Source organism: Geotrypetes seraphini, chromosome 1 (genome assembly GCF_902459505.1).
Source record: "Geotrypetes seraphini chromosome 1, aGeoSer1.1, whole genome shotgun sequence".
In the NCBI taxonomy this organism is placed as follows: Eukaryota; Metazoa; Chordata; class Amphibia; order Gymnophiona; family Dermophiidae; genus Geotrypetes; species Geotrypetes seraphini.
Genome location: NC_047084.1, coordinates 352,391,967 through 352,413,204, shown reverse-complemented (window position 1 = coordinate 352,413,204; position 21,238 = coordinate 352,391,967). Strand labels below are relative to the sequence as shown.

The 21,238-nt window shown below is 43.7% G+C and overlaps 1 protein-coding gene across 22 annotated transcripts in view; it reads right to left on the bottom strand.

The window, feature by feature from the left end:
• Positions 1–21,238, bottom strand: part of CCDC158 (coiled-coil domain containing 158) — a 1,147,529-nt gene that overhangs the window by 932,328 nt on the left and 193,963 nt on the right. For all 22 annotated transcript variants that reach the window (XR_004536446.1, XR_004536447.1, XM_033914104.1 and 19 more), the window contains 2 exons: positions 10,402–10,729; positions 6,192–6,268 (listed from right to left, as the gene is read on the bottom strand). Coding sequence is in view for 20 of the 22 variants with exons in the window: in XM_033914104.1 (XP_033769995.1) it covers positions 6,192–6,268; positions 10,402–10,729 (405 nt within the window). In the remaining 2 variants the exon portion in view is untranslated. The remainder of the gene's footprint in view (positions 1–6,191; positions 6,269–10,401; positions 10,730–21,238) is intronic.

Sequence of the window (21,238 nt, the reverse complement as noted above, 5' to 3'; positions counted from 1 at the left end):
GAAAAGAGGAGACTAAGAGGGGACATGATCGAAACATTCAAGATATTGAAGGAAATTGACTTAGTAGAGAAAGAGAGATTGTTCACCCTCTCAAAGGTGAAGAGAATGAGAGGGCACTCGCTAAAGTTAAAAGGGGATAGATTCCGTACAAACGTAAGGAAGTTCTTCTTCACCCAGAGAGTGGTAGATATCTGGAACACTCTTCCAGAGCCTGTTATAGGGGAAAGCACCCTTCAGAGATTCAAGAAAAGGTTAGATAAGTTCCTGCTGGACCAGAACATACACAGGTGAGGCTAGTCCTCTAATCCTATCCCTATTACCTACCTCTACTCCTATCTGTACCCCTCAATCCCTTTGTCCTCCAGGTACCTGTCCAGACCCTGTTTGAAGCCCTGTAGCGTGCTTCTGCTTATCACATCCTCTGGTAGCGCGTTCCATGTATCCACCATCCTCTGAGTGAAAAAGAACTTCCTGGCGTTTGTTCTAAACCTTTCCCCTTTCAATTTCTCTGAGTGCCCCCTTGTACTTGTGGTTCCCCGTAATTTGAAAAATCTGTCCCTGTCTACTCTTTCTATGCCCTTCATGATCTTGTAGGTTTCTATCATGTCTCCTCTAAGTCTCCGCTTTTCCAGGGAGAAAAGCCCCAGCTTCTTCAGTCTGTCAGTATATGAGGGATATGGAAGACCTCTCATATACTGACAGACTGAAGAAGCTGGGGCTTTTCTCCCTGGAAAAGCGGAGACTTAGAGGAGACATGATAGAAACCTACAAGATCATGAAAGGCATAGAAAGAGTAGACAGGGACAGATTTTTCAAATTACGGGGAACCACAAGTACAAGGGGGCACTCAGAGAAATTGAAAGGGGAAAGGTTTAGAACAAACGCCAGGAAGTTCTTTTTCACTCAGAGGGTGGTGGATACATGGAACGCGCTACCGGAGGATGTGATAAGCAGAAGCACGCTACAGGGCTTCAAACAGGGTCTGGACAGGTACCTGGAGGACAAAGGGATTGAGGGGTACAGATAGGAGTAGAGGTAGGTAATAGGGATAGGATTAGAGGACTAGAGGCAGTTACAAAATTAGTCAGGGACACTGTTCAGGCAATTAGGCCTGATGGGCCGCCGCGGGAGCAGACCGCTGGGCAGGATGGACCTCTGGTCTGCCTCAGCGAAGGCAACTTCTTATGTTCCTATGTTCTTAGACTCAAACAGAGCACTGGTCTTTGACCTAAGGGCCGCCGCGTGAACGGACTGCTGAGCACAATGGACCACTGGTCTGACCCAGCAGTGGCAAATCTTATGTTCTTATGATAAGGCAAGACCAGCGTGTAGCAGGACTGTGCAGGTGGAGCATGGCTCTCCTTAAAGGCTTTCTACAATAATTTATGGAATTCAGAGAAGAAAACCATACCAAGGAGCAAGGAGTCACCCTGAGATGACTCTAGTTTGCGTTGCTTGGGCTGCAGAGCAACTGCATCCTTTAGTACAGAACAATCACTATATCCAGGCCCTGAAAAGAGAAAAATTTGCTCCAGTTGCTAGCCACCATTTTGTCAGCTGTACATGCTCAGAAAAGGTTAACCTGGCTGCTCCCTCCTTTCCAGTCCATGCGGCTGGGCACATGGCACAAGGACACTCCTGAGGCACAGAATTTGTACATTCCTAGCATGAATTTGGGGTAGCAGAGCACAATGACTTCAACCTGACCAATTTTGAGGCAAAAAAAGTTAAGTTTTGGAAGTTCAGAGAACTTCTGAAAAAAAAGCTAGCATAACTAACTTCCCAAAGCCAAAAACTAGCAAATTTAGGATTTTTCAGGAGGGAGAAGACAGGGGAACATGTAGAAACCCTTAAAAATACAATTTTCTGACCTCCGCCGATTCGCCTCCCAGGCTGTAACAGCCTTTTACTCACTGTGACCCGTGCTGGTAATGTGCTGCAGCCTGACTCAGCTCTGTACAGTAGCTGGAAGAAATCACTGCTTCATGCTGTGTCCACTTCTTCATTGCTTATCTTCGGACTGACGGATGTGCTACAGAAAGGGGGAGGCGTAAAAATGCAGCCGGCACCTTGCGAGACACCCCTGAGCCTCCTACGGGCGCCTTACAACCTGTGTTCAAACCCCTGGTAGGTGAGGGGGAAAGCGGGGATGGCTCCGAGCTCTAAAAATACATGTGCAGGCTAGCTAACAGGTACCACCAGGGATCAGCGTGTCAGCTTCAGACCGCAGTCTGCTTCTTCACTATGCAGGCAGAGCTAGTACTGAAACTGGAAAGCTCCAAGCACTTACCAAAAATACTTGAAAAATACCAAATAAAATGGGAGAGCAGAACAGAAACACTCCTTCAAGGTTCACGTGCAGAAGAGAAAAAACTGCATGTAGCAGTAGAGCTCCCAGTGAAATAGGAAAAATCACAGAAAAAATCTGGAGTGGATTCCTTCTGCATATAGCTCATGGCCATGGGGAGATAACCCACTTGTCCAGAATGACACACCTATTGCACTGGAATAGCCATTTACAATAGCAGACCCAGCCCTTCCCTCAGTAGCTATCAGCACATGTAGCGGCAATCTACCACAGTGAGAGATCACTTTTTTTGTGTGCCAGCTGAAAGCACAATATGTACACCAGGCAAAATGATATGTTTCAGCTACCTCATCCAAAATCTCTAAACTCCCTTGGGGGTTTCTGATGCTGTTTTTGACAACATTACGTTTGCTTTTGGCCCCTGTGACCTACCCCTTCACCTAGCACCTCTATTGTGCATCTCTGGAAATCATGCCCAGCATCCAACCACAATGAGACATTTCTTATAGTATTCAGTTGCTTTGCTCTTGGACCTCACCTTCTACCTATCTGTAACATCATCTCTGTCCATTTACCCTAATTTTCATGGGGAAACTAGTACAGTGAATGCCCACAACTCAAACTCCCTTATGTCTAAGTCTCTTTCAATAATACAAACAACAATATAGTAGTTCTCGACAACTATGATCAAACATCCACTGAATAATTGTTGCCAAACAGCTCATTAACATACAAAAATAAAAAAGTGGAGAAAAAGAGACCTCAGAAAAACATTTTTGCTCCTTATTTTCAGTACATCAAGTCCTGCAATGGAGCTAGCACAGTCATTGGTCTCTCAAAAAACTCCATAAAAATATATCAACTCTTCTCACTTTCTTCTATAATAATAAATATGCAGTCAGGTACTTATCCTCATAGCTGCCAGGGATGGTCAATCACAGGTGGAAAGAAAATTCTGTTGTTGATATCCACTCCATAGAAAGATACAGGCAAACCAAATATTCAGCCAGACACGACAGTGGCTCTGTTTCACAAAAAGCTATATCAAGGGCTCTGGCCACTTCATCTCCCAAATACAGCAACAGACAGCACGTGAAAGGAAATTGGTCCCCTCAAAGACCCACTGGTACCTACAAGCCAGCCATGCTTTAAAACACATCCCACTTCTGTTCTTCCGATGCACACACAGTGCTAGGTAGTCAAAAACAAAAAACTCAGTAAAAAACCAAAGAAAAGCCAAATCAAAAAATTAAGAGATTCTGTTGACTCATAAACTGCTAGAGCGGCACTCTCCAAATTCTCCGTGTGAAACCAGCAGCTTCAAATCGCCAACCTTGTAGGCTCTGAAAGATGACATCATCGACACCTGATGTCCCTCTTTAGGTAGCTGTCAACATAAACCACCATAACTCATATTTTAATAAGCTTGTTAATTTCAAAAAGAAAAGAAAAAATAAACATAACAATCAAACACGATTAGAAGAAAGCATGCCACTCTATACTACTGTTCAATCCTTGTGGGAAGGTTGTATTCCAATTATAAATCCACCTCTGCTCCATCTGCCACAGCTTCTTTTTAATATTTCTCCCTCTCCAGGTTCCACTTTTGACAATTACGGGGTTGTCTTGTGTGTTTACTCGCCTTCCCATTTATTAAACCTGTGTTTAATATTGTATCTGTTATCACCATGTACTCATACTCTGACAGACTCTGTTTCTGTTCTACTTGTTTTGTTTTATTTGACTAAAAGTTTCAATAAACATATTTGAAATGAAAACAATTAATATTCCCTCTTCTTATTTATGTAGGTAAATAATCCAATATCCAACAGCGTAAATCACTAAATTTATGCTGAGCAGCCACACAATGAGAAACAAGAGGAGCTGTCATTTTTTCAAACCCAGACAGCTCCTATGCTCAATTAATCAGGTCTTTATCACCCTAGAAGTCTGACCTATATATAGAAGTTGACAAGGGCATACTAAAACATAAGTCAACTACAGTCTGTCAGATATTGAAAATATGTCCTACATTCCAAAGTGGATGTTGAAATGTATCCGATTCCAACATGATGTCACAAACAGAACAATGTCCACATTTCTTATGTCCTAGTATCTCTTCTTTTTCTTTTTCAGAAGGTGTCCATACATCAGGTTTACATAATAGGTCTTTTAAATTACAATTTCGTGAGTAAGAAAAATCTACTCCGTACTCTGAAAACATGAGTAAACCTGTGGAACATTTAAATGTTTCTTAATACTCCAGGAAAGACTTAAAGAACTAGAGGAATATTTCATTCCATTGGTAACAACAGTATCAACATTGTTTTTCTTGTATCCATTAGTAAGGCTTCCTTAGGATTATACAGAGCTCTTTTACAATTTACTAGTAAGCCCAAGGTAGGGTTCCAGGGTGGGAGGTTTCGTGGGGGGGGGGGGACCGGGGAGGAAGGATTGGAGCGTTTTGTTGGGGGGGGGGTCTGGCAGGAGGGGTTGGGCACCCTCCTGCTGGCAATCTTCGGGGGGGAGGGGCCTACCGGCAGGAAGGGTTGCACACCCTCCTGCCACGATCGTCGGGGGGTGTCTACTGGCAGGAGGGGTTGAGCACCTTCCTGCCGACGATCAATGGAGGGAGGGGGGGTTTCTACTAGCAGGAAGGGTTGAGCACCTTCCTGCCTGTGATCATGGTGGGTCTTTCAGCAGGAGGGGATGGGCACCCTCCTGCTGCAATCGTCAAGGGGGGATGGGATGGGGAGGGAGGGGAGACTGGCGGCCGTAGCCGCTATACTTAATCACACTAAAATGCTGCATGTGCTAGCTGCTACCGCCTCCTTTTAAGCAGGCGGTAATTTTTCAGCTAGCGTGTGCTATAGTACGCGCTAATCCTGTGCATGCTCTAAAAACGCTAGCGCACCTTTGTATAAGGAGCCCTAAGTCACTAATACACATATTTGATCCCTTCATTTTGAAACATATAAGGAGGGTAAGTGCAAACTTTTTAGCAACATTAACAACATGTAAATTAAACATAACATTTAATTTGTTTAAAAATTTATTTTATACCACACATCTACAAATTAAGATGGTTTATAGTATATACATACAGTATGTATGTACTATAAACCATCCTAATTTGTAGATGTGTGGTATAAAATTAAATTTTAAACTTAAATTAAATGTTATCGCAGAAGGAGGGTGCCCAACCTTTTGCTGAAAGCCCCCCACCCCCAATCTCTAAAACATTCAAAACACAAATACAAATTCAGCAATCAAAATACCTGAAAGTTAAATACATCTTTACCAATTCATGAGAATGCCTGTAAAAACAAATGTGTTTTAATGACTTTCTAAATACGCACAGACATTCCATCATTCTTAATTCCTTTGGAAAAGTATTCCATAATATAAGACCAGTGACCATAAAGATCGAGTCTCTGTACATCTCCAGTCTAATTTATTTAAAGGCTGGAATGTCAAGTAATGCCTGATTACCAAAGCGTAATGGGTGTCCTGGAACATGCACCCTTAATGTTGCAGGTGAACATGAAGGTTGTTAATCATGCAATATTTTATAAATCAATGTTAAAATTTTAAACTGAATATGTCATGAAACTGATAACCAATGTAATTGTTTAATGGTTGGTGTAATATGATCAAACAAAGAAAAACCTGAAATTAAACAGGCAGCAGTATTCTGGGCTACTTGTATGGTTGAAAATCAGCTTGTTTTGTGTAGGTTTTAAAAGTATACAAATATTTTTGCTGGTAGACACCTTACTGAAAATTTACCTTTATATGTTCCTTCTACATAGAACAAGTTTAGAGATCAAAATTTGCATATTATTGTGAAGGACCATCACTTGTACCAAAATGTAAAACTCACCTGTCCTCATGTTGCTTAACAGCAAAATCAAATTTGTGCTGCGATTCCATTCGCAATGATTCATACTGGCCCTCTACCTGAAGAATGTATGACAGTGGCATTCCAGTTACTGACCATTATAAATGTATAGCAATGCATACAATCCTATAATCTACTCAATAATTATGTATAGGTTGAACAAACAGATAATAAAACCTTAAGTATCCTAGGCATAAAAGGGTAAATAATACGTGCACTATTCTTAGTGCAACACTTTTTTCAGAGTTTTCTTCTTTTTTATGGATATTAGTAACTTAAATCACAATTACTTTGTATTTTCATATATTGGCTAATATTCAAAAGAAGTTATATTGTCACCAGAGGCTAGTGAATATATAACTTCTTAATCCACTATCTTTACACTTACACAGTTAGGGGGCAATTTCTTAACTAGGAGCCAATTAATAGATGCCCAGAGTGTGCCTGGTAGGAGCCTCTTTTTTAAAGGAATATAGCATTGGAGATACACATGTAACTTATAGATTACTATAAGTTATGTGTTTGCACCCCACCCATGCTGTGCTCAGACTCTGCCCATGTGCACACCTACCTGTTAAATACACTCTACATAAGATGGAGGTGGTCCCGCTTCACAAAAATGGGGGCAAGGAAGAAGTGGGAAACTAAAAACTGTTAAGCCTCACGTCAGTGTTTGGAAAACTAGTGGAGACACTGCTGAAGGAAATGATAGTCAGGGACACTAGAATCAAACAAGTTGCAAGATCAAAGGCATCATGGTTTTACCAAAGGAAAATTGTGCCAAATAAATCTGATAAAGGACATGCACTATATGCAATCTACTTGGATTTCGCCAAAGTTTTTGATGCAGTTCCTCACAGCAGGCTCAGAAACAAGCTAAGAGAGATAAAGTTAGGACCCAAAGTGAAGAACTGGATTGGAAACTGGTTGATTGACAGGTCTAGGATGATTCATCACGGCTGTTTCATCACTGAATCAGCTATGATGAATCGTCGTGACCTCTTGTGAAGGAGCGCCCTCCATACCTCCCCAAAGTAGGAGTACCCTCCTGCACCTCCCCCAAAAGTAGGAGCACCCCCCCCCCCACCGGCTCACATACCTGTTGAAAAGTTCATTGGCATGAGAAGCATCTTCAAAGCCTGTTCACACCAGCCTCACCTCCCCTTGAATGAAACATCCTGGTTCCGCAACTAGGAAGTGACATCAGAAGGGAGCCAAGGCCAGCCAAGCAGGGGTGGGAAAGATGCACCGGTGAACTTTTGAAGAGGTATGCAGAGGGAGTAGAGAGGAGGAGAAGCACCAATGAGGGGGAGGACAGATAGAAGAGGTATTGGTGGGGACAGAGAGCCACTGGCAGGGGAGAGGGGGGAACTATGTTCTTTACAGCTCCTGAAAAAGGGTTCCACCTGAAATTGGACCAGTTGGGCTAAGCTATACTTGGCGTCCGTGTTTTGCCTCGTTTGAAAATTGAGAAACATTTATTAGAATATCGGACAAGAACGCACTGGGCAGCCACCTCAGATAAGTGCACTCTTTCGCTAATTGATCTTTAAACTTGAAATGTTGATAGCTCTGTGGCTTTTTGCCTCTCCATTAAATAAATAATTTTCTGCACTTGCACTTTAAAATATTATAAATTATTATTTATGTGCTCAAGTGAGGTCCATGATGGTGCACAGCCAGACTTGAGAAAGAGTCCCACTTTACTGTGTTAAGCCAGGAGCGCTGGTTTCCAGCGCACCATAGATTTGACTGCTGCACTGAGACCTCACTATAATATAGTTCAAAATTCTAAAATATATTTTTTGATATACATTATTTCCTTGGGTTATGGGAGTGAGGGCATTTGGTTGTAGTGCTATCCACCTTTCTGGGAATATATTTGGGGATTGTATTAGGAGGGACTCATGGAGAGGGCAAGATTTATGGGGAAGACAGAAAGAAGGGAAGGAGAAATGTTACACTGGGGAAGGGGGAGAGGGCATAGTGGTTATCTGTGTTCTGCATGTTTGAGCAAGGCCAGGTGTTCTGGCAGGAATGAATGTTGAGAAGCAAACTGTGTGCTTTGTGTAGTTTAATTTTGTGGTTAATCATTATGTATTGTTAAAAAGATTATATTGTGGGTATATATGAAAAATGAATGGAAAAATGGTATTACAATTAGTACTATTATTATTATGAGGGCAGGATCAGGGGCAGAGCTTGGGCAGAGTCTGGGGTGGAACTTTTGCCCCCCCAACAACAATAAAAAAGTGTTCCACTGCCTATGGAGTGGTCACTATCTTCTGTTTCGAAAGAATTTAAAAGACTTCTTTTTTTCATATATAAAATGCTGCACCAACTAGGTGCAACATTTTATATTATAATTCCTGGACATAATGGTCAGGCATTATCTTTTGAGCTCTGTCCTTGAACTGATAGGGTATAGGTAGAATATAAATACCAGTATAACATATGAAACTGCCAGAGGGGTGTACACCTGGGAGGAGAATGGACTATCAGTAATATGTCTAGCAGTTATACACACACATTATAAAATACTAATATTTATACACTTAACAGCCTACAGTTAGGTGCAAGCATTTACACTACCCACTGAGCTAGCATAAGTGCTCATACCAAAATTAGACACATAAATGTAGACTTAAGCTAGTATTCTAAACTGCAACTGTTTGTGCAATTGCAATTATAAAATCCGCACTTAGCTTGCACTACCTTGGCATCTAACTTTAGGCAATCTATAGAGCAGGGGTGCCCACACTTTTTTGGCTTGTGAACTACTTTTAAAATGACCAAGTCAAAATGATCTACCAACAATAAAAATACTAAACATATACCCCCTCTTTTACTAAGGCGCGCTAACCGATTTAGCACACACTAAGTGCTAATGTGCCCATTATATTCTATGGATTAGCACGTGCTAAATTGGCTAGCGTGCCTTAGTAAAAGACCCCCATATTTATTTTTATATATATATATATATATATGGATAGATATAGATATAGTATAACTGAATGCACCTCTTCTGTCCTCCAGACCTCGTTCCAATCCCCAACCAACATATCTCTCTGTCCCTCCAGGAGTCCAACTTTTCTTCTTCTCTCCTCCACCCCTATTGGCAACATGTCTCCCTCTCTCGCCCTCTTCTGTTATGATCTTGCATCTCTCTGTTCTTCCTCAGGGTCTCTCCCCCCTCTGTCTCTTCTGTCTGCACCAACCATAGTCCAATATTTACCCCTCTCTCTTCTGCCTCTCCTTTGTTTCAGGTTTCTCCCTCTCTCTTCCTTCTGCTAACATTTTGAGTCCTCCCACCTTTGATCCAGGTCTTTCTGTCTATCTCACTCTCTTTGTCTTCCCCCTTCCCAGGACTAGGCATCTCTCTCTCCTCAGTTCAGGGTGTTTCCCCTCTCTACCCCCTCTAATACAGCATCTGCCCTGTCTTCCCCCTCCCTTTTGGTTCAAGTCTGCTTTCCCACCCCTCCTAAAGGTCATTTAGTCTTTCTCCCGCCCTCCCCCCTCCCGATCCAGCATCTCTAAGGCAACCTCCATCTCACCGGGGCCCTCGCAATGGGCACAGCCTTACCCCGATGTGTGGGGCCTTACCTCCGCTGCTTCCCACACACAGTGACTGTCAGGACCTCAGACTGGATCATACATCAGGATTGCAACTGTCAGTTCTCGCCTCCTTTCTTCCCTCTGGGCCTAACTACCACACTTTAAAGTTAATTATGACAGCCTGCAGAGCAAACCTAGCAGCCTGCTGTTGGCCTCTGTAGCATGTTCCCTCTGCCGCAGTCCCCCACCTCTTCTGATGTCAGGGGTGGGACTGCAGCAGAGGGAATGTGCTGTGGAGGCTGAAAGAAGCCTGCTAGATTCGCTCTGCAGGCTGCCATAATTACTTTAAAGGTGAGACAGTAATGCTAAAGATCCTAGGAAGAACACTGGCTCTGCGATCTACCGGTAAATTGTAATCGACATTTTGGGCACCCCCTACTATAGAGAATTACCTCTGATGCTTTTCCACCTGCATTTCACCTTGCTCCGTGCCATAAAGATCTAGGAATTTCAAATGAAGAAACAAAGAACAGCATTTCCCCTAGATACCAAAGTAAACCTTGTACAGTTTGGGGAAAAAAAAGTCTTGAAAAGATGCAAAGCTAAACTGAGAAGAAAATTGTGTTTTTTCACTTACTAGAAAAAGTTTCCCCTTGAGAAAGGACAACTCTGTATCCAACTCACTCAGGACCTTTGTAACAGCTGATCCGAGGCTATTGACCTGAAGTTTAGAGATGGGCTCTCGCTCGCACACCTTCTTGCCCTTACTGGTCTCAAAGCCAATTAGAGCTGTGCGAATCTCCTGAAGCACAATATCATATTCGTCCACCATTTCTTTCAGCTGCTCAATCTGAACATTAGACTGTTTGACTATCTCTTCGTGAAGCATATTGGTCTCTTTAAGGTCACCAATTGTGTCCCGTAGTTCTTTTCTTAACTCCTCTTCCTGCCGTAACTCTTTCTTTCTGTAAAATGTCATATAAGCAGACATAATTTATAATTACCGTAGATTTAAATTTATCATTGTTTTACACATTAATTGATCTGATCATGTTGAGCTGCTAGTCTTGTTAGTGCCTGACCAGAAAGTAAGGCTACAACAGCTCAGACCCTGATGGAAAGGAATCACCCGATAATGCTAATCACCCGAAGTGTTTCTCTTAATATTAATCAGCACATTTTATTACATTTGCATGGCAGAGTCAGAGACTGATAGGAAGCTCGGAAAAGACCATAGTAAGCCATTCTGATAAATGGCTGGTAAAATACTACCCCATTAAACTGGCTGGATCCGGTTTAGTAACCACAGTTAAAGGCACGGTAAGTTTTGAGAATCTTCTCAGTAACAGAATTCCTCTCCCTTTTTTTTTTTTTTTTTTTTTTTTTTTAAAGAGTGGTGCTCATACGGGGGGAGCAGTATTCTTTTTAAGCTGCACTAAATATCCAGTATCTGAATTTTATTTAGAGTAGCTATAAACTACATGCAAAAAAGTAGGTTAAAGCATGCAAAGTATGGCATTCTTTCCAACTTCCTTACGAGTGTTTATACATTTATAGGCTTAAAAGCTTATTTGCAATGCCCTAGGCTCATAAAATTACATAAAATCATGTGTCTCTCTGCTTTGAGCAGAGAGACGCAGAGAAGAAAATTAAGACTGTGGGGACGGAGAAGGGATGGGGATGACAATTCGGGGATAGTGAGGGGACAGGGATGAATTTTTGTCCCTGCATCACTCTCTAATGTGCACTGTGGAGGTCAAGTGGCCTAAGAACTTCAGCAATTGCCAAGCACTATTCCCTTTGATCTGAACAAAAGTCCTCCACCTACAGTCCTGCCAGTGGGTAGCGCTGTTTCACTATCACATTTTCAGTAGTGAGGGACAGGTAAGCTCTGCAGAACTCTAAGGGACCTACATATTTCTACAGACTGAGTATACAATATTGAAGAACTGCCCCCCACTGGCAGTGCTGCCATTGAAGAACACCTGCTCAGCTTAGAGGGAACAATGCTGTTCAGAACCTGCAAGACAATGAGGGCATCCACACGAACAGAGGCAGGTAGGCTCAAGTCTGAACCATATCTAGCAGGGCTCTTTGTGCTACAATCATTGCAGCGAGGTTAGATAGGACAGGGCAGTTAATAAATCCTAGTAGCTCCAGCATCCAAATAGTTTTCTGCATGGATTCTTGAGCACCTTCCATTGCTATGCAATGTCCAGGTAGGGAAACACGTGAACTCCCAATATGCACAATAATGTTGTGATTACTGCTAGGCATTTTGTGAACACTCTGAAAATAGATGTGAGGATGCATTGCAAAGTGTGATGCTGATAATAGTGTCTCCCTATGAGAAATCTGAGATACCTCCTGTAGGTGGGATGTATCTGAATATGGATGTAAGCATCCTTAAACTTCCAGAGAGCACAGCCAAACATTTTCCTAAATCATGGGAAGAAGCATGCTCAGGGAATCACGTTGAACTTTTCTTTGACCAGATATTTGTTCAGGTTCCTTAGGTCTAGGATGGGATGAAATCCTACCTTTTTGGGCATTAGAAAGAATCTGGAATAGAACCCTTTCCCTTTTTCCACTGGTGGAGTGGGTTCAACCGAAAAGGCCTTTAAAAAGAGAGTTCCTCTGCAAGCACTTTCCTTGCTGAGAACTAAGATAAAACACTTTCAGTGGAAAATTTGGAGGTTTCTTTTACCAATGGAGAACCCATTAGTCTGAGGTTACAAGAGCCTCTTTCCTACTGGCAGATCACCCCGGACAAATACATTGATGGCAGCTATGCGAAAAGGGTGAACAGAATGCTAGGAATGATTAAGTAGGGGATCACAAACAGATCGGAGAAGGTTATCATGCCGTTGTACCAGGCCATGATACGCCCTGACCTGGAATACTGCATCCAGCTCTGGTCGCTGTACATGAAGAAGGACACGATATTACTCGAAAGGATACAGAGAAGAGTGACTAAAATGGTTGAGGAGCTGGAGGAGTTGCCGTACAGCGAGAGATTAGAGAAACCGGGCCTCTTCTCCCTTTAAAAGAGGGGACATGATCGAAACATTCAAGATACTGAAGGGAATAGACTTAGTAGATAAAGACATGTGGTTCACCCTCTCCAAGGTAGGGAGAATTAGAGGGCACTCTCTAAAGTTAAAATGGGATAGATTCCGTACAAACATAAGGAAGTTCTTCTTCACCCAGAGGGTGGTGGAAAACTGGAACGCACTTCCGGAGGCTGTTATAGGGGAAAACACCCTCGAGGGATTCAAGACAAAGTTAGACAAGTTCCTGCTGAACCAGAACATACGCAGGTAGGGCTAGTCTCGTTTGGAGCACTGGTCTTTGACCAGAGGGCCGCCATGGGAGCGGACTGATGGGCATGATGGACCACTGGTCTGACCCAACAGCGGCAATTCTTATGTTCTTATAAAGGCAAGATATTCGAGTTTCAGAATTACAGGTTGTGGCTGGTCCATGAAATGCAAATAGCAGCTAAAAAGCACAGTTACTTACTGTAACAGGTGTTATCCAGGGACAGCAGGCAGATATTCTCACACATGGGTGACGTCACCGATGGAGCCCCGGAACGGACCACTTTAAGTCTTTAGAAAGTTTGTGATAGCCACAAATGGTCGCGCGGTCCCTCATTTAAGATAAACCAGCTAAGAAGCCAACTTGGGGAGGAGGGTGGGTTGTGAGAATATCTGCTTGCTGTCCCTGGATAACACCTGTTACAGTAAGTAACTGTGCTTTATCCCAGGACAAGAAGGCAGCATATTCTTACGTATGAGTGATCTCCAAGCTAACAGAATGGTATGGTGGGAATGTTGGCCTTAAGAAAATAAATTTTGTAATACAGATTGGCCGAAGTGCCCATCCCATCTGGAGAAAGACTCCAGACAGTAGTGAGAAGTGAATGTATGAAGGACCAGGTGGCAGCTTTACAGATTTCCTCAATGGGAGTAATCTGGAGAAAGCCACAGAAGCTGCCATAACTCTAATTTTGTGGGCTGTGACATGACTCTCCAGTGCCAGTCCAGTCTGTGCATAACAGAACGAGATGCAGGCCGCCAGTCAGTTTGAAATCGTTATTTTGGAAACAGGATATTCAGCTTGTTTGTATCATAAGAGATGAACAGTTGGGGAGATGTGCGCTGTGATTTTGTGCGGTCAAGGTAAAAAGCCAAAGCATGTTTACAGTTCAGAGTGTGCAAAGTGGATTCTCCTGGAGGCTTTGGAAAAAACACTGGCAGAACAATTGATTGAGATGAAACTCTGAAACAACTTTCGCAAGAAACTTTGGGTTTGTGCGCAGAACCACTTTGTCATGATGGAGAACAGTGAAGGGTGGATCTGCTACTAATGCTTGTAACTCACTGACCCTCATGGCAGAGGTGAGAGCATTAAGGAAGACCACTTTCCAGGTGAGGAACTTGAGATGAGCTGTGGCCATTGGTTCAAATGGTGGCTTCATCAAGCTGGAAAAGACCACATTAAGGTCTCAGACTACCGGAGGAGGCTTGAGAGGTGGTTTAACATTGAAAAGTCCTTTCATGAACCTGGAGACCAAAGGATGAGCAGTGAGAGGTTTTTGCTCTATTGGTAGGTGAATAGCTGTAATAGCACTGAGATGGACTCTAATAGATGTAGATTTAAGTCCAGAGTCAGACAAAGAAAGTAGATAATCCAACACCAATTCCACTGCCAAGGAAGTTGGATCATAATGATGAAGAAGGTACAAGGAAGAAAACCTAGTTCACTTTTGCTGGTAACATTGTTGAGTGGCTGGTTTTCTGGATGCTTCAAGGATTTGTCTAACAAGTTGAGAAAGATGCAAAAGAGATGGATTCAACCCGAGAGAAAACAAGCTATCAGGTGCAGTGATTACAGATTGGGATGCAGAAGAGACTCCTGATTCTGTGTAAGCAGAGTAGGAAATACTGAAAGAGGTATGAACTCCCTGGAGCTGAGTTGAAGTAGAAGGGAGAATCAATGTTGCCTGGGCCACCGTGGAACAATAAGAATCATGGTGGCTGCTTCTCTCTTGAGCTTGAACAGAGTTCTCAACATGAGAGGAATTGGAGGGAATGCATATAGAAACAGGCCTGTCCAATCCAGGAGAAAGGCATCTGCTTTCAGACGGAGGGGAGAGTAAAGTCTGGAGCAAAACTGGGGCAACTGGTGATTTTGAGGAGCCGCAAACAAGTCCACTTGTGGAGTGCCCCATTGAGCAAAGATGGACTGGAGAGTTGCAGAGTTGAGAGTCCATTCGTGCGGCTGAAGAATTCTGCTGAGGTTGTCTGCTAGGGAATTCTTCTCCCCTTGAATGTAGACAGCCTGCAAGAACAGATTGCGAGCTGTCACCCAAGATCAGATTTTCTGGGCCTCCTGACACAACAGGAGAGAGCCCTTGCCTCCTTGCTTGTTTAAGTAGTATATTGCTACTTGATTTTCTGTGTGAAGGAGGAGGACCTGGGGGCAGAGAAGATGATGGAGCCTTGAGGGCATAAAACATTGCTCTGAGTTCCAGGAAATTGATGTGACATTTCCGCTCCCTGGCGGTCCAAAGACCCTGAGTCTGCAGATCATCCATATGAGCCCCCCAAGTCCGTCGTGATGACCTTGTGATGAGGGGGCAAGTGAAAAAGGAGTCTTCTGGAGAGATTGGAAGAGGTTATCCACCATTGAAGCGATTGCAGAAGAGATCATGTCAAAGATATATGTTGTGAAAGATGATCTGTCGCTTGAGACCACTGGGAAGCAAGGGTCCACTGAGCAGTGCAAAGATGCAGTCTTGCCAGTGGTGTTACATGGACAGTGGAAGCCATGTGGCCTAGAATAACCATCATGTGTCTGGCAAAAATGGTTTTGAAGAGGAAGCAGTTCCTCACACAGACGTATGAGAGTTTGAAGGCGATCTGGAGGAAGAAAGCTCTCATGAGGTTGGTGTCTAGGATGGCCCCAATAAACTGCAGACATTGAGTCGGAATGAGATGTGATTTGGGGAAGTTGATTTCGAATTCTAGAATCTGAAGAAAGAAATGGTCTGAGATGTTGCTTGGACCACTTCCTGAGACAACACAGCCTTGATCAACCAGTCATCCAGATAAGGAAAGACTTGAAGGCCGTGCGAACAGATAGATGCAGCCATCACAATCAGGCACTTCGTGAAGACTCTGGGAGAAGATGCCAGGACGAAGGGAAGAACCTTGTACTGGTAATGACATCGATTGATTTGAAACCGGAGGTACTTCATGGAAGCCGGATGAATTGGAATATGTGTGTGGGCTTCCTTGAGGCCCAGAGAACATAACCAGTCGTTCTGATTGAGGATAGGATAAAGCAAGGTGAGAGATAACATCCTGAATTTCTCTTTGAGTAGAAATTTGTAGAATGCTTTGAGATCCAAGATGGGTCTCAGTCCTCCGGTCTTCTTGGGAACTAAGAAGTAACAGGAGTAGAATCCCTGCTGCTGCTGAGAGAGAGAGAGGAACTTCCTCGATGGCATTCAGCAGGAGAAGGGATTGAACCTCCTACAGAAGAAGGCAGGACTGTGCAGGGTCCAAAACAGACTCTTTTGGAGGATGGTCTGGAGGCAGGGTTTGAAAATTTAGAGTATAACCTTGACAAATGATGGTGAGGACTCAGAGGTCTGATGTTATGAGCTCCCAGTGATTTATGAAGAATTGAAGACAACCTCCAATGGACTGAGGCAAGGTCTGTAGAATGGTGATGTTGGCTATGCTCTGAATGAACACGTCAAAAAGGATGGGTTGGTTTCTGAGGGGCAACCTGTTCCTTTTGAGGTTGCTGATGTAGTTGTTGCTGGTGTCTCTGTCACCTGGGCTGAGACTGAGGCTGGGCCATAGGCTTTACAGCAAACCGTCGCTGATATGACAATTGTGGCCTAAAGGGACGAGAAGGTATAGGCTTTTTCTTGGGCTTGACCAGAATGTCCCACCTGGTCCCATGGGCAGACAACTTCTGGGTAGCCGTATCCATTGAGGCACCAAAAAGCTCGTTCCCTAGACAAGGTGCATTTGCTAGCCAGTCTTGATGATTCATGTCTAGCTCTGACACCCGAAGCCAAGCTAGGCACCGAATAGCAACTGCCATTGCTGCCACACGTGAGGTGAGCTTGAAAATGTCATAAGTGGATCTAACCATGTACTTGCGGAGCTGAAGCAAGTCGGTGATGAAGTGCTGAAAAGCAGGAAGTTTACGTTCCAGGAGATATTTTTGAAACATAGCAACTTGTTTCATGAGATGTTTCATATAAAATGAAAAATGAAAATTATAATTGCCAGACTGGTTAGCTAACATTGCATTTTGACAGAGATTTTTACCAAACCGGTCCATAGCTTTGCCCTCTCTGCCAAGAGGTACAGAGGCATAAACACTTGCCCCCGAAGATTTCTTTAATGTTGGCTCCACTAGGAGATTCTCATGTGGAAGCTGTGGTTTATCAAAGCCAGGGATAGGAACCACTCTATAAAGAGAGTCTAATTTGCGAGGAGCCACCGGGATGGTCAGAAGTGTTTCCAAGTTTTTATAAAAAGTTTCCCTCAGGATATCTTGGAGGGGAAGCTTGAGGAGCTCCTTGGGTGGCTGATCATAGTCCAAGGTATCCAGGAATTATTTTGATTTTTTAGAATCAGCCTCTAAAGGGATGGATAAAGTCTGACATCTCCCTGAGAAACTTGTCAAAAGACTTTTCAGATGGTAGAGGAGCCTCTTGAGAAGAGTGACAAGTAGAATTATCCTCCGAGGAATCCTCATCCTCAGAGAGGAGCTCCTGCTCAGAATCCCCCCCGAGATCCAAATCTCTAGTAGTTCGGTGTCGGTGTCAAGCAGACGGTACTGAAGGACCGCACCGACACCGTCTCAGATGACGTTTGTGTGGAAGATGATTGGCGTCGAGAAGTCTTCAAAGTCGGTTTCCGCACCAGAATCAATGCTGCCACTGGAGACTCTTGGACAAGTGCAACCGGTGTCGATGGTTCAGACTGGACCAGCACCTGAGGAGTCGATGTTGACATGGGAGTCGACATAAGCAGCTGAAATTGCTCTTTTAATTCCTGCTGCAGGAATTTTTTAATCTGCTGCTGAAGAGTGAGCACCGGTACCACTGCCTTTTTAGCCGGTACCTTCGGTGCCACTTTATACTCCAGCAATAAGGAGGCCGATATCGAGGCACTCACTGGAATAGGAGCGGAGCGTTTTTTGGGGTGCCTCAAGGTCAGCAGGACTTGACTCACTGCTGCAGTGACCTGAGGGCCCAAAGGAGTGGGGGAAGGCTTCTTAGCCGGCTTACCCTCTGCATGCAACACCGAAGAGGGCTCTCCCGATGTCAAGAATTGCGGTGTTGATTTAGACGGCGCCGCCGAGACTGATGTCAAATCTCTTTCCATGCAAGTGCTGAAAAGAAGTCTCTGCTGGATGAGGCGATTCTTAAATGTCCTCTTCTGAAGCGACGAGCAGCGGGAACAAGTCTCTGGATGGTGCTTAGGCCCCAGATACTGGAGACACCAGCGGTGTGGATCAGTTATTGAAATGGTGCGAGCACAACGTCCACAGTTTTAAAACCCATTTGCGGACGGAACATTGATGGGAACACGGCCTCGGCAAAATCAAAATCCGTTGCCAAGGTGAAAAAGTAGGCCCTGCAGGGCCAAACCTCCGAAAGGGAAAAAGTAAAAACTTTTACTTACCTTTTTTTAAAAATAAAACAATAAACAATACACAAAAACTTAAAAAGTCAGAGAACCGCAAGAGCAGGAAGGCAGCGGAAAAAAGATTTCAATGATTGTTGAAAAGACGCATCTTAGCTCCACGGAAACTAAGAAACTGAGGGACCACACGACCACGTTGGGCGGGAAGGCACTCACTCATGCGTGGTTCGGGCTATTGCAAACTTTCTAAAGACTTAAAGTGGTGATGCACTTTTAAAGTGGTCTGTACTGGGGCTCTGTTGGTGACATCACTCATAAGTGAGAATATGCTGCCTGCATGTCCTAGGATAATGTACGTTATTCATCAAAGATAATTCCAAATTTGAAACTGTAAAATCTGTAGTCATACGATACCAATTATTAATGTGGCGCATACCACAAGCTATAGTAAGGTAGCAAATGTTCAACAACCTAAGTCCCCAGTACAGAGATGGTGTGCTTACCATAGCAAAGAAGAGCCTAGCCCGCTGCCCAGACCAGATAAATGTTTGTAATAATTTGTGCAATCTTTTTTCATCACTGGCTTTTAGAAATAAAGGTAATATCTGAAAGATATATAGCCACTTAGGTGCCAGTAACATATTAAAGAAATGAATGCGACCCAGCAAGGAAAGCAAGGCTTGCCAGAGATTCAATCTAACAGAGGTCTCCTGTAATAAATGCTTAATGTTAGTAGCATATAAATGAAACAGATGGGCAGGAATCTGGATCCCTAAGTAGGTAAAAGAGTGGTCTATCCATTGCAAAGGAAAACCCCCAGACATCTCCCATACTTCTGGGAAGATGGGTAGTGCTTTGGACTTGGCAAGGTTCAAAGAAAATCCTGAAAAACTACCATACTCGTGAATGAAAGCTAGCAGTGTGAGGAGAGATCCAGATGGGTCAGTAATAGTCACTAGCAAGTCATCTGCATAAGCTAATACCTTGAAAGGTGCCAACACAAGGGGGTTACACTTGAATCCCTAGAGAGGTTTTGAAAACATGAAGAAGTGGTTCCAGAGTGAGTATAAACAGAAGAGGAGACAATGGACACCCCTGTCTCATGCCTCTCTGAATGAGGAGCAAAGATGTTTGAACAATTGTATATGCAATCCGGGAATCATATAATGTCATCAGGGCCTTAAGGAACCAGCCCTGAAAACCCATGTATGACAGAACAGAGAACATGAAAGGCCAGGAGACTTTATAGAAAGCCTTCTCTGTATCTAGGCCAGGGCTGCCCAATTTTGGTCCTCTAGATCTACAGGCAAGCCAGGTTTTCAGGATATCCACAATGAATATGCATGAGAGAGATTTGCCTGCACTGCCTTCTTGGTATGCAAATCTCTCTCAAGCATGTTCATAGTGGATATCCTGAAAACCTGACTAGCATGTAGATCTCGAAGACCGGAATTGGGCAGCCCTGGCTAATCGCGAGAGAGGGTACCTTGTAATGTTGACAGTAAGCCTGACATTGATAACTGATTGACAGCTCTTAACAAATCCTGTTTGTTCCTCACCAATAAAGGCAGGAAATATCCTGGCTAGTCTAGAGGTCAGCACTCCAGAAAGCAACTTGATGTCCACTTTGATTAAAGAATAAGGCGATAAGAAGTCACAAGGTCAAGGGAAACATTAAGCTTGGGCAGCGGGGTATTAATGCCTTGTTCTCATGTAAGGGAAAAGATCTATCCTGCACCACATTATCATAATATGCTAAGAGTGGGCCCAGTAGTGACACCTGAAGAAGTTTGTAAAATTCACTAGAGAAACCATCTGGGTCCGGGGCAGAGCCCAGCTTCAAAGATTTTATCGCATGCTGTAACTCTTTTGCTTTTAGTGGGGAGTTCAATTGGGCTAAGTGTTCTGGTGATGTCATCAGCTGACAGTTGCTGGCCAGCAGAATAAAAGGTGGCAAAGTACTCTTCAAAAACTTTTGCGATATGGTCAGCGCATGAATGGGTCTGGTCCTATGAGTCCCTGATAGAAACAATGGGCCTGATTCTGTATAGGACGCCTGGTCTCAGCAGCCGCCTAAGCAGCTTTTAAGAATCGCACATGGGCATCCTATATAGCAGTGGTTCCCAACCATGTCCTGGAGGACCCCCAGGCCAATCGGGTTATCAGGCTAGCCCTAATGAATATACATGGAGCAGATTTGCATGCCTGTCACTTCTATTATATGCAAATCTCTCTCATGTATATTCATTAGGGCTAGCCTGAAAACCCGATTGGCCTGGGGGTCCTCCAGGACAGGGTTGGGAACTGCTATATAGAATCGCGTCTGACCTAGTAGAGAAACACCTATCCCCGCCTAACCACCCTGATTCTCTAACTGGTGGTCCATGTTACAGACACTGTTTAGAGCAGTATTTCTCAACTCGGTCCTAGAGTACCCCCTTGCCAGTCAGGTTTTCAGGATATCCACAATGAATATGCATGAAATAAATTTGCATGTAATGGAGGTAATACATGCAAATTTCTTTCATGCATATTCATTGTGGATATCCTGAAAACCTGTCGGGAAAGCGGGTACTCCAGGACTAAATTGAGAAACCCTTCCATCCAGCTGTTCCTACCCCCCTGCCCCCTTTCTGGGTTACCTTTGGTTCCCTCCTGCTGCTGCTTCCAATCTGTAATGGTAAAAAGAAGAAACGCATGTGGGAACGCTCTGCTCAGGCATACACTATCAGCTGTGCTGGTCCTCTGTCCTTGAATAGGAATTGACGTCAGAAGGGGCAGGGGCAGAGAACC